The 13,956-nt window shown below is 37.4% G+C and overlaps 1 protein-coding gene across 1 annotated transcript in view; it reads left to right on the top strand.

Moving 5' to 3' along the window:
• Positions 1 to 837: 837 nt before the first annotated feature.
• The window catches only part of LOC102860786 (chromosome unknown open reading frame, human C12orf40), a 58,827-nt gene continuing 45,708 nt past the window's right edge, over positions 838 to 13,956 (top strand). Inside the window, exons 1-4 of the mRNA XM_006888235.1 lie at positions 838 to 970; positions 3,419 to 3,551; positions 3,871 to 3,919; positions 12,859 to 13,035. Of these exons, the coding sequence (XP_006888297.1) occupies positions 865 to 970; positions 3,419 to 3,551; positions 3,871 to 3,919; positions 12,859 to 13,035 (465 nt within the window). The 5' untranslated portion in view covers positions 838 to 864. The remainder of the gene's footprint in view (positions 971 to 3,418; positions 3,552 to 3,870; positions 3,920 to 12,858; positions 13,036 to 13,956) is intronic.

Below are 13,956 nucleotides of genomic sequence, written 5' to 3'. Positions count from 1 at the left end.
TTGGAAAGGGATATCATGCTTGGAAGGGTGGAGGGACAGCACAAGCGAGAAAGATCCTGGATGAGATGAATTGACTCAGTGGGGTAATGTGGTAGTTGTGTCCAAGACGGTGAAATTGACTCAAGATAGCAGGAATCAGGGCTGCTGTACATAAGGTCACTATGAGTGCCAAGAGACTCAATGATACATAACAACAATAATAGGGAAGCCATAAGTTATTGTACTTGATTATAAGTTACTTATACAGAGAGAAGGCAACATTAAAGAATGTCACAAAATATAAACATATTATGTATTATTACCCAATCTTTTCAGGTCCCTGTCAGATACTTCTCATTTCCTTCACCCCCTCCCTACACCCAAAACTGTACAACACTGTGGTTTTTCCCCTACCCATACTCACCCCTCTGCTCCCACCCCTTCTTCCCTTGGGTTCTCATGCATATTTTACTAATTATCCTTTTATTTTTACAATAGTAGTCTTATGCTTTATTTGTCCTTGTGAGTGAGACTCCGTTCACACAGCATAATACTTTCCTGTCTCTCCCAAGTGATTGATTTTATAAAACATAATGCATGGAAACGATTGTATGAAATACAATAGGAATGAAGTATAGTGTCAAACACAATATATATATGAACTTTGTGAGCAAACCAAAAAATAAAAAGATATAAATGACAGAGGAAAGAGTGCACATGCGCTTATGACTAAAGGGTGTAACAACTTAAAAATAGTAAGTATATTAGTTAATCACATTATAGATTTTAATTGTGATTCTATTAGAAATTACATAGTTTCTGCAATAATTTTAACATTTTTAATTATTTTAGGAATATTTTGAAAAGAAAAAGTTAAAATCAAAAATGAAGTTACTGGGAGCTTTATCCCCTGCCAAAAATTCTACTGTCAGCTTAGACCTTCTTAACCTATATATAGTAAATCAGATATCCTCCAAGAAGGAAAAGCCTGGTAAGTCTTTCCAGTGGCATATTGTTTTGATACTAATGCAGTTATGATAACTTTTAGCTTGCTATTTAGTGTATATAGAATTCAAAGCATGTGGAAAATAAACTAATTCTAAAGCTTGGCTGCCCTTATAAACTAAAGCAAAGCTAACTTATGCTTAAAATCTTCTCTTACTTATTTCTAGATACGTGTAAGTGTTATTATATAAGTTAATTTTTCCAAGATATTGTTAAGCTTATTGGATATAGTTGTTTTAGTTATTACAACGGTTCCTATAGGCAGATGTCTCTAAATCTTAAGTTTTAGCTAAAGATGTTGTTGTTGTTGTTGGGTGCCATCGAGTCGTAGATGGACTCATAGCAACCCTATGAACAAAAGGCCTGAGCACAGCTAAAGATTAGGGAATAAATATCTTTTTCTCACTTACTCTATACAGCAGTTATTTTAAGGAGGAAGCTGAAGAATTTTTGACTCAGTGATTATCTTCTAGTCTTACAACTTGAATTATTTCTTAGCCATTCCTAGGATTCTGAAAATGTAGTAATTGAATACTTCATAACAAAGTGCATTTTGACCTATATGTTAATTCTTTAAGTAAATAAGATCTTTATTTAGCATATGTATTTTTAATTTATAAATTTTTTAATGTTAAAAAGGAATGTATGTCTGATAGATAATTCCTTAAACAAATCCCAAAATTATATATATGTATAATAAGAGTGTAAGAAATAATTTATCAAAATTAGAAATTGATCATACTATTGTTACTATTTTTCCCCCTGTTCTCTGCCTTTCTTTCTCTCTCCATAGATAAAATTTATCTATTGAATTAATTTAAATTTAACTTACTTATCTAATTTAACTCTACTTTAACTAAAGTAAATGTATTATTCACAGGTTTAGGGTATAAAGGGTTTTTGTTTTAAATATGTTAGCTGTGTTTACTGGTGTTTTTTTACTCCTTCACTTTCTTTTCATTCTTTCAATATATGTTTATTGACTATTTTCTATAAGTCCTATATGGGAGGTAACATAGGAAGCAAGATCTTGTTAGGATTCATAGTTGGACATGACATAAATTAAAAGCAAACAGACTAAAAAACCAAAACAAAGAATTTGCTTATTTAACTAGGAAGAAAGGTAATAGTGTAGTTTGGCCTCTGAGGCAACTTGGAATTGGGGCTTGAATACTGCTAGGACTCATCACAGATGTTAGCTTCATGCTCTGAGACTGCCTTTATCCAAATGTAGTGCCAAGAAACTTTCATTGCTCCTCTTTGCTGGTTTCCTTTCCCTGCCACCAATGATAGACTAAGAGTTGTTTCTGTTTCCACATTTTAAAATTCCATTGAAAAGATGTTGCCTTTATCTACTAGTGTGAGATGTCAGCAGTGGAGCAGCTATAACCAGTTGTATAGGATTCAATTATTGGTCCTGCCTGGGCTACATAGAACCCAAACCAGTCCATTGCTGTTGAATTGATTTTTATACATAGCTATCCTTCCTTGACTGACTCAATCAAATAGGTTTTGGAGAAAGTGCAGCCAGAGTGCTCCTTTGAAGCCAGGATGATAAAGCTTTGTTTCCCACACATCGGGCATGTTACCAGGAAAGGCGAATTACTCAGAAAGGACTTCCTGCTTGGAATGGTAGGAAAGTCAGTGAAAGATGACCCTCCACTAGATAGGTTGACACAGTGACTGCTGCAATGGGCTTGAGTATGTCAGGAAGAATGAAGATCACACAGTATAGGAAAGAGTTGAGAATATTTGTTTATAGGGTTGCTGTGAGTACTCGAGTCAGTGGCATCTAACAACAACAGCAGCCCCCTCATGAGTTTCAAAGCTGTAAATCTTTATGAGAGGAGATTATTTTTCTCCTATAGAGCAGCTAGTGGATGCTGACTTTTTGGTTAGCAGCTTGATACATTACATGCTAGGTCACCTTGGCTACCCCTACAATTCTGTTATCCAAAAAATCAGAAGTATTTTTGAAAAAGAAAATACCCTCTAGAATGATATAATTTAAATGTGTGTAATAATTAGTTCCTAGAAAATAATTAGGTAGAAGTACTAGACCAAGTAATTAATTTTTCAGTAAAATCAAGTGTGTTAGGTGAGAAAATCCCTAGTATAATGGGAATATATAATGCAGCACCTGACATTGTCTCATAGTCAGAGAAGTTTTGGTGAAAGAAAGAAGTAGAACTGAATTTATAGGGACTTTTTTATGAGATAAACATAAAACTATAAAGAAAAAGATTTTAAAAAATTTTCTGAGATAGTTGTTGGTACCTTCTGGTACCATGCCTTCTGGTTTATGGGGAATATAAATTATTAGCGAATGTTCTAACAGGCATGGTTATTTAATAAAGCTGATACATTAAAAAAACTTTTAAAGACCTTATTGTTTGCTTTTACTTTTAACTAAAAAGATATTTTTTCTTTAAAGAAATTGTGAGAAAACCAGTCCATGTGAATATGAATAGAGATATAAAAATGCCTGCAAGAAAGCGTGATTTAGAACTTCCAATGTCACCTAACTGTGTTCCATCTAAACTCTGCCTTGATGATACAGAAAACAGGTATAGTTTAGCCACATTTTTGTTATTAGGTATTTACACTGATCATTATCAACATTGTTTTGGTCACTGGAGAATAGAGAATGGATTTATTTGTTTTCAAGTAGAAAATAGATGCATAATTCTGTTTTTGTTTGACTTTTAACAGCTTTATAAAATTAAAACCTTAATTAAATGATCAAATGTTGATAATATTTTACAATCTGACATTCCTTGTTATAAAAATGTATGTTTTATATTAATATAATTTTATGAAAATGAAAAATATTTTGACCACACCATCTGTATTTTAACCTTAATTTTTTTTCCCTCTTTATTTTAGTGTACACTATCAAGAACTAGGGAGCAAGAAAGAATTTGGCTCAGTTCAGGTGAGATTAGTTTTTAAATATGAAGGTACTGAACAACAATGATACTATTATACATCTTTTTAGGGCGCTCTGGTGAGGTAATCTATAGAAAACTTTACGGCTAATCACACTTCTGTGGTGAATTCTCTGTAGGAGAAAGATGGTTGTGCAATTTACAGCCTTGAAAACCCAATGGAGGGCCATTTAGGAATTGGAATCAACTCAACAGACATGAGTTGAGTTGTTATTTTAACAGTTGTGGCATGCCACAAGTCTAAATTTTCAAATACGAAAAAAATCACTAATGCTTTTTTGCATAAGTCTGTCTGTTGTGTTCTCTTGAGTAGGGATCTACTCATGGCTGACCTTCAGCAGATTTTCAGAGGCAGTAAATTACTCAGGAATTGGTTGCCTATCTTTTCTCCCGTTGAGCAGCTGGCAGATTTGAACCATGTGCCTTTATGCTAACAGCACAATTCCTTACTAAAAGGCCACTAGAGTCCCTTTGCATAATTTTTCATCTTTAAAAGACTTATTTTTAAACTTTCTGATGTAAAGAATCTTTATCTTCAGAGTAGCTTAATTATAGATTGCTTGTGAGAAACATTTTGGAATATTGGTAATACAGAATAGGAGTATGTATGCATAACATTTGATTCTAATTTGATGAGCCTAAAGTACTCAAGAGCAACGGTGTCTCTCTGGAGACTAAGATGTACCTGATACAGGCCATGGTTTTTGCAATCACTTGTTATGCATCAGAGAGTTGGACAATGACTAGGGAGGATAGAAGGAGAATTGACGCCTTTGAGCTGTGGTGCTGGAGAAGAGTATTGAATGTACCATGGACTGCCAGGAAAACAAACAGATTCATCCTGGAGTGGGTTAAACAAGGCTACTCCTTGGAGGCAAGGATTCTGGGGCTTTGCCTGACATACTTTGGACATTTTGTAAGGAGAGACAGGTCTTTAGAGAGGGACATCATGCTGGGTAGAGTAGAGGGACAGCGCAGGAGGGGAAGACCCTCTGTGAGATGGATTGATTCAGTGACTGGGGTAATCAGGATGGGTGTGTCAGAGGCAATGAGATTGGCACAGGATAGAGCAGGGTTTAGGGCTGTTGTACATAGGGTCGCTATGAGTTGCAAATGCCTCGACAGCACATAACAACAACAAGGGTATTAAGAGTTCTTACTTTGAGGTCTCATGATTGTTGAACATTTATCTCTTCAGACTTAGTGTTAGTGACCATATTATGTTAATTGTGCAAAAATTGTGGTACTCTATTCTAACATTGTAAAAGGATCAAGGACAACATGGAGATGGCTGTGTCTGACTGTAAAGAGAGCAAAGGCCATGTGGGTATTTCCATGTCAATAGCATCAGTAACATAAAATCAATTCCCATGAAGTTAGAATGTTACTCCATGCTCCCATATCTCTTTCTACTCATTGCAACACCAGTCTTACTGCTTTGCTGTGTCCACCATGTGATGCCTTAGCTCACAGACCACACCAAACAATATTGGAGAAGTAAAAAAATTATAATCCAGATTAATAACAGAATACAGTCAAGATAGCTCCCATAATGTACACAAAGGCTCCTCAACCTTGAGCCTCACAATTCAGGCCCATTAGTGTTCTTAGGTTCTCAGTCTTGACTGTATTGACTTGCCACCCTCAGTTGTCCAACAGAGTTCTCAGTCCTGCCAGTATTGGCTCTTTCCATAACGCCCCAGGTCACTTCTCAAAATCAGGTCACCAGTTCAGCCATAGGAGTTGCTGCCTTAGGTGTGGCTGGAGCAGGAAGGGCATCCTACTATTTTGTCTTGATTTCTCTTAAAGGTTGCCAGAAAAGCTATCTGTCCTTCACTTTATCTTGCTCAAGTCACTGATGAGACTAGCCAATCCTTTTATAAACTGTTGAAAATGGCCAATCCCCATCTGGATAGGCTAACACCCCCCCCCATCAGCATATTCTTACCTATCTACATAGCATCTTCTATCCTAATACAACAGTTACTTCAGCATAAAGCAAACAGTTAATCTTCTGGATAGGATATACAAACCTTTTAATAATAGAGCAAGACAAGGGATCTAACCCAAACTAGATTCGGTACCTCCTGGCCTTCACAAGTGGGAAGATTCTGAAACCACCTTGCCCTCTCAAATCAGGTCATGCCCATCCTCCCAGAATTCTGTTGGGTTTGCTGACAGGGGATTCAAAGCAAGACATAGGATCTAACCCAAACTAGCTCTAGAACTGGTGGGCTTCGCATGCAGAAAATTCTGGATCACTTTTACTCTCTTAAGTCAGTTAACACCCATCCTCCCAGAATTCTACTGAGCTTTTTTGACAGTGAGAGGATTCAGAGCAAGGCAAAGGATCCAACTCAAAGTGGCTTCAGAACTTCCTGGGCTTCACAAGTGGGGAGATTTTGGAACTATGTTTGCCCTCTCAAATCAGGTAATGCTCATCCTCCCAGAATTCCACTGGTATTTGTTGAAAGTCAGGGGATTCAAAGCAAGACAAGGAATCCAAACCAGAGTAGCTTCTGGAATTTTAGCCTGTAGACCTTGGGCCAAGTAAACACCAGTGTACCAGAGGAGACATCACTCTTACTTGGGAAATTATCTTACTGTGACAGCAGTGTACTGCCAACAGAAGAGCAGATATACCAAGTCACAAGATGACAGTCCTGGAGCAGAAGCTCAGGGGCAAGGACCTTTCCCCAGTACTGCCTCATACAGGAATCCTTCCCTAAAGCTTGTACCTGGGACTTGGACTAGAGACTCTTAAACTCAGGAGAGATTGGCAGCAGCATAAGAGATCAGCAGCAGTGTGAGGCTTTGCAGAAGTGACTTGAGGCCTGAGCCATCCTATCAAGGATTGGCTAGGGGATAGGATGTCCAGGATGGGGGAAGCGGAAGTGGAAGAAGATGCTGGTGGAGCAGGTAAAGGGATGGGAACAAGATATGTACCAAGTGTGGGGGTGGGACACAGCACTAAATTTGTTGGATACTTCTGTAATGGGGAAGTGTCTTTCATCTCTTCCTTTCAGTAAAATGCTGTCTGTCAGATATTTTTCTAAAGCTGGGCATACAACCTTAACAGACGAGGAAAAAAGATTGTTTATCTACTTCTGAAATATCAGACCTTTGAAAATCCTATGGACAATAGAGCATATTTAGAGTAGACTAGCAGCTATGGCATCTGAGGCTGAACCTTTGAATTTGGAAACACAAATGAGGAGGAACAGTTATAAGCAGACACTAATGATTGGAATGTAGAATATGAGAAGCATGAATACAGGGAAAGTGGACATTCTTAAGAAAGTAATGGAGAGAATACTAGGTTTTGGCAAAATGAGATAGATTGGCATGGAAATTTTGAAGCAAACAATTGTATAATCTGCTGTTCTGGAGATGAAAAGGTGAGGAAAAATGGGGTTGCTTTCATAGTTAAAATGGTAATTTCTAGATCCATCTTGAAATACGATGTTGGAATGACAGGATAATATCCATACACTTACAAAGAAGTCTGGTGAATACCACTATCATTTAAATATGTGCACCAACAATCAGAGCCAAAGAGGATGAAATATATGATTTCTACCAACTTTTGCAGTCAGATATCAATTAAACATGTAACGAAGATGCATTAATAATAATGAGTGACTGGGATGAAGAAGTTGGGAACAGGGAAGAAGGATCAGTAGTCAGAAAGCATGGACGTGGTGACAGAAATGAGGCTGGAGAGAAAATGATTGAATTTTGTATGATCAATGATTTATTCATTGTAAATATCTTTTATAAGAAACATAAATGCAGTCTATACACATGTTCACCTGATAGAATTCACTGAAATCAGATAAGTTACATCTGTGGGAAAAATTCTTGGATTGTGAATTATTGAATTGTTTCACAACTCAGTATCAGCTGTGAAAAGCAGGCCAGGTACTGATTTTGGCACATGCCACCAACTATTCATATGCATGCTCAAACTAAAGAATGTTAAATCCACAGAAACCAAATTTGACCTTGAGTTTCTCCCCCATGAATTTAAAAATCATCGAAGTCTTGAACACTAATGAACAAAGACCAGATGAACTGTGGAAGGAAAGCAAGAATATCATCCATGAAGAATGCACAAGGTCATTACAGAAACAGAGCGAAAGAAAAGACCAAGATGGATGTTAGAAGAGACTCCGAATATTGCACTGGATTACATTGAAGCTAAAGCGAAGTGAAGAAATCAGGAAATTAAGGAGCTGAACAGAAGATTTCAAAGGGCAACTTGGGAAGTCAAAGCAAAGTATTATAATGAAATGTGCAAAGAACTGGAGTTGGAAAATTAAAAGGAACAAACTCGCTGACATTTCTGAAACTTAAGAACAAATTCAAGCCTCAAGTCACAATACTTAAAGATGCTATGGGCAGAATATTGAATGATCCAGGAAGCATTAAAAGAAGATGAAAGGAGTACATAGAGCCTCTGTACCAAAAAGAACTTGCTGACACAGAAGAATTTTACAAAGCAATATATGCTCAAGAAGCTATGGAGATAAAGGAGGAAAGACAAGCTGTTCTAAAGGAATTGACAAAAATATCATTTTAAGAATTGATGGAATACAAATTTACATATTTTAACAAATAGATCCTTCCCTGGAAGTGCTCACCAGATTGTGCCAAGAAATCTGGAGGACAACTACCTGGCTAACTGACTGGAAATGATCTGTATTTGTTCCCATTCCAAAAATAGGTGACCCAACAGAGTGTGAAGATTGGAGGCAAGGATTCTGAAGCTCTGTCTGACATACTTTGGGCATGTTTCAAGGAGAGGGACATCATTCTTGGGAGGGTGAAGAGACAGAACAAGAGAGGAAGACCCCGGATGAGATGGATTGACTCAGTGACTGGTATAATAGTAGTAGGTGATAGAGACAATAAGGTTGTCTCAGGATAGAGCAGGGTTTAGAGCTGTTGTATGTAGGGTCACTATGAGTTGCAATCAAATTGATGGCACATAACAACAACATCACTAATAACAAGTACAATGCTGCTGAATATTAAAAAAAAAAAAAGACTGAGTACATTAACAGAGAAACTTTCAGAAATACATGCCAGGTTTGGAAGAGGCTGTGGTGCTAAGACATTAATGTCAGATAGATCTTGGCAGAAAGCAGAGTACCAGAGGAATGTCTTATCTGTGTTTCATTGACTATGCAAAAACATTTGACTGTCTGGGTCACAACATGTTCTGGCTAACCTTGAGAATAATGGGAATCCCATAACATATGATTGTGCTCATGCAAAACCTTTACTAGGGTTAGGAAGCAGTCCTAAGAAAAGGGCAAGGAAATACAGCATATTTAAAAATCAGGAAAGTAGTGCAGCAAGGATACATTCTATCCCCATGCCTTTTCCATCTGTATGCCAAACAAATCATTCAGGAAGCTGGACTTTAGGAGGAGAATGTGGCATCAGAATTGGAGGAAGACTCATCAACAAGCTGCAATATACAGATAATACAGCATTTCTTGTCGAAACTGAGGTGGACCTGAAGTGTTTGCTGTAGAAGGCCAAAGACTGTAGCTTTCAATACAAATTGAAGCTCAGTGACAAGAAGACAAAGATTCTTGCCACTGTGCCAATTGGCAGCACCATGATAGATGGAGAAGAGATTAACAATTTTAGCTTGCTTGGTTCCACAGTTAACTTTTGGTATCAGCAGCCAGGAAACCAAAAGACAGTTTGCATTGAGTAAGTCTGTGAAGTGCTAAAGAGCAATTATTTCAGTCCAGAGACTAGGGTTAACCTGATTCAGGAGAATGGTCTTCTTAGTATTTACTGGGCATCAGAAAGCCTGAACAGTGACTAAGAATGACGGAAGAAGAGTCGATGCCTTTGAGGTGTGGTGATGGAGGAGAATCTTGAACATACCATGGACCTCCAAGAAAACTAACAGCTCTTTCTTAAAGAGGGTGAAATCAAGTTTCACCTTGGAGGCAAGGATTTTGAAACTCTGTCTCACATACTTTGGGCACATGGCCAGGAGAGATCAGTCTTTGGAGAAAGAAATCATGCTTGGAATGGTGAAGGGATATCAGGAGAGGAAGACCCCAAAATGAGTTAAATTCACACTGACGGGGGTAATGGAGGTAAGTGTGTCGGAGTCATTGAGACCAGCCAGAATAGGGCTGGTTTCAGAGCTATTGTACATGTGTTGCTATGAATTATGGACAACTTGATGGCCTATAACAACAACAACAACAACAACAAATCTTAGCTCTACAGCTAAACTCTCCTAGCTCTACAGGGGAACTGTCACCACCACCAACACGTGTGATACAAAACCAGTTCCCAAGAAGTTCAGTATGCCCCCAGACTCCCATATCTATTTCTGCTAATTCCAACACCAAGCTTAACTGCACTAATTGATCCAAAATCTGTTGCAATAGGTCAGAGGCCCCACAGTCACCTCATTATTGTGGAGTTTGTTAGGGAATTTAACAGGATACAATTTCTCAGTCAGGACAGCTTCAGAAGTGGTCTCACAGGCTATTCAATTTTTAATGTTGCTGCTTTTGGCCTGTGCTACAGAACCTGCCAATTTTGGTGTCTCCTTTCAAGTTCTCCAGCAAGTTTGGACAAAGGCCCCTGGTTTTAGTTCTATTGGGTAGCAGTCCCATGTCATTTCTTTCTCACACTGAGTAGGTCTCTGGTTCTGTGCTGCAGCTGCTGCTACTCTTCTATAGGTCTGGATGATGCAAGACTCTTGCCCCAAAGAGGACACACTATTCTTTCCTTTGCTGGTGGTGAGATTCTCCAGTTCTGCTGCTGAATCTCCTCAGTTTCATGGCAAGACTAGTCAATCCCCTGTGGATAGACTAACACTCTTTTCCTATGATCCCACCTATCCATGAAGCAAAGTCAAAGTTAATGGCTAGGAAAGCTATTTTGAAAAATAAACCTTTGACACTACAGGTCATACCTTGGCTTTTCTAGCCATTAACTTTCATCTTTGAAGCATTAATTTGCTTCTTACTAATAAGCATGTTGTCAAAGTGTATATGCCCCTACCTCATGCCTTAATCTCCTCCATTTTAGATAGTCAGTTTCTGATTTGTCCATCTCTATTAAACCAGTTCATATATTCTACATTCCAGTTACTAAAGAATTCCTGCAGCTGTTTTTCCTTATTTTGAGTGACTTTCAACCTGGGCTCAACTTCTAAGACTATATTTCTCTGTTCATCTTTTTCACAGGCCTATTATTTGAGAAATGGGTGGCCAGTTCTGTTTCCTCCTCTGTCTTATTTTGGGAGCTCTATTTAAACCTATCCACCATGAGTAACCTGTCTGGCATTTAAAATACAGATGACATAGCTTCCAGCACCACAGCTTCCCACAAGTTACCTTAAAATAGTAAAGTGATAGATTAATGCTGTATTAATAAGAGTAAACAGTAAACAAGTAAGCAACCACACGCCTAAGCTGTAAAGTAAAACACTTGCAAATCATTCTGCCAATACAACAAACTGCTAGGTAGGTGTTATACCTCTAGCAGGAAACTGTAAAGACAATAAAGAGAAGAGTACTGAATAGTACATGGACTGCCAAAAGAGTAAATAGATATGTCTTGGAAAAAGTGTAGCCAGAATGCTTCTTGAAGGCAAGGCAAAACTTCTTGGAGGAATGACAAAACTTTTGTCTCACCCACTTGGGCATGTTTCTAGGAAAATCTACTCCTTGGAAAGGGATATCATACTTGGAAAGGTGGAAGGTCAGGAAAAGAGAGGAAGACTCTTAATGAGGTGGGTTGACACAGTGATTGTAACATTGGGCTCACTTGTGTCAGAGATCATGATGATGGTACGGGATTCAGATCTGTTGTTCCTAAGGTCACTATGTTGTTGTTGATTGCTGTTGAGTTGCGCACGACTCATAGGAACCCAATGAGTTGTACTCAATTCTCCGGCACCAAACAGTGATGATGACAACATCAAACGAGCACTCTCAGAAAGCAACTATGTCCATTTTTCAGAAGAATCTTCTATATGTAAAATTTGAGCATCTGCCTCCATAAGCCATGGCTAGAAAAACATTTTCAAGAGTAAGCCCTTGACACCACAAACATCACTTTTTCTACAAAATAGAACGTTCATCAAAAATTTAAGCTTATTAGAAAATGCAATAAATTATGAATAAATGTTTGAAATGTTTAAGGTCTAATGGTGCAATATTAGCATTATGTCTTCTCTTTTCTTTGAATTTCCAGAGCAAAACTACATCAGAAAAATAAAGACCAAAATATTAGTCTAAAAATATGTTGGAAATATTTTTCCTTGAGTTGTGAATTAATGAAACTCAAGTTTCTTTTTATTGCAAGATGGCTGTAATAGGTAAAAATGGGAGCTCTGGTGCCTACTTGGTAGGAAATTATGCTGCCAATTCCATAGGAGGTGGGAGAAAGACACGTAGTCTCCTCCACTTAGACTTGCAGCCTTTGAAAACCCACTGAAGAGTCAGCTTTGAGTCAAGTCCAACACTAAGACAATGAATTTGAGATGAGAGAGCTCTGGATGCGTAATAATAGGGAGCTGTATTGCCAGCCCTAAGGTATGAGGTTCAAGTCTATGAGCAGTTTCCTCTAATGTCTTTGCATGCCTTTGAAAAACCACTGGGTCATCTATGAATCAGCTCCTCGGTTCATTCCAACAGAGAAGAAACGTTTGCATATGTAGGAAAGCAGGAGTGGAAAAATATAAAAAACCCTATTGAATATAGTCTTAGTTGACAACTACTCTCACCTTATTAAATACTATATAAATTGCTAATGAATTATCTTACGTTCTGAATTTTTGTATTGTGACCCTTTACCTTTGTATTTAACTATTTTGTTTGTTTATTCTCTAGTTTATATATTTTGTAATTTAGTGATTATATCTTTTTTCATGTAGTCGTCACAAGTCATGGATTTCCACAGTGCCTTCAAACCTCAGTTCAACAAAACAGGAAACTGCAGATTCCCTCCACCATCTTTTTCAGAGGAATTGTCTTCTAACAATCATATTCTAAAACAAAATTTTGCTCCTGGAATAGCACCTATTGCATATGAAAAAAACCCAAATGAACAGGTACTGTTGAATGACTATTTTTTAGTATTTGATTTAATTATATTTTAATTATGTTCTCTTTTTAAAATAGATTTAATAAATATAACTTGTTTATTGCTATATGTAACAAAATTAGGGGACTAATTAAATGTAATTCTTAGGTAAGACGTTTATGTGTTGAATGTTTTAAAAAAGATCCTTGAAATGATCATTTTTTAGGATATCATTGATAATTCAATAATTAAAAATAGCTTTAAGACTTCTATGGTAGAGGATAACGATGTAATTAATTGTGAATGACTATTTATTGGTAATGTCATGGTAACTCAGTATGCAAGATACAGAGAGGAACCTATGAATAGTAATATATAATCTTAGTGATTTCATAGTTGTCTCCTAAAGTTGAATTGTGATGACTTGATTCTTTTTATAATTTGACAGATGACTAGATTCATTCCCGTTAAAACTATAGAAATATACTTATGTAATATTAAAATATTCAGTCATTGTATTCTTTAGTTAACAATGTAAAACCAATCAAATATCTTTTATCATATCAAGAAGTGAAATTTTCACTCATTCACACTTACTCATTGCTCTCGAGTTGGAACCAGCTCATAACTAACCCTTCAGTGAGTTTTTACAAGTATAGTGCACATACGAAGAAATTGTTCATCTTTCTTCCAAGGAGCTGCTGGTGGATTCAAATGCCAGAAGTGCCACCTTTGCATTGGCAGTGCAACTCTGCTAACTGAGCCTCCAGAGCTCCCTTTGTTGTTGTGTGCCATCCAGTCAGAACCAAGCCATAGCTGACTAATAGCTACCTCAGGTTTTCAGAGGCAGTCAATCGCATGGGAGGAGATTGCCCATCTCCCACAGAGCAGCTAGTGGAGTCAAACCATGTGCCTTTGGGATTGCAGCAGAGCTTCTTTTTTTTTTTTT

The sequence above is a fragment of the Elephantulus edwardii genome, unplaced genomic scaffold (assembly GCF_000299155.1).
Source record: "Elephantulus edwardii isolate Elephantulus edwardi_28Jun2011 unplaced genomic scaffold, EleEdw1.0 scaffold00065, whole genome shotgun sequence".
Lineage (NCBI taxonomy): Eukaryota > Metazoa > Chordata > Mammalia > Macroscelidea > Macroscelididae > Elephantulus > Elephantulus edwardii.
This window is presented reverse-complemented; position numbering and strand designations above follow the sequence as displayed.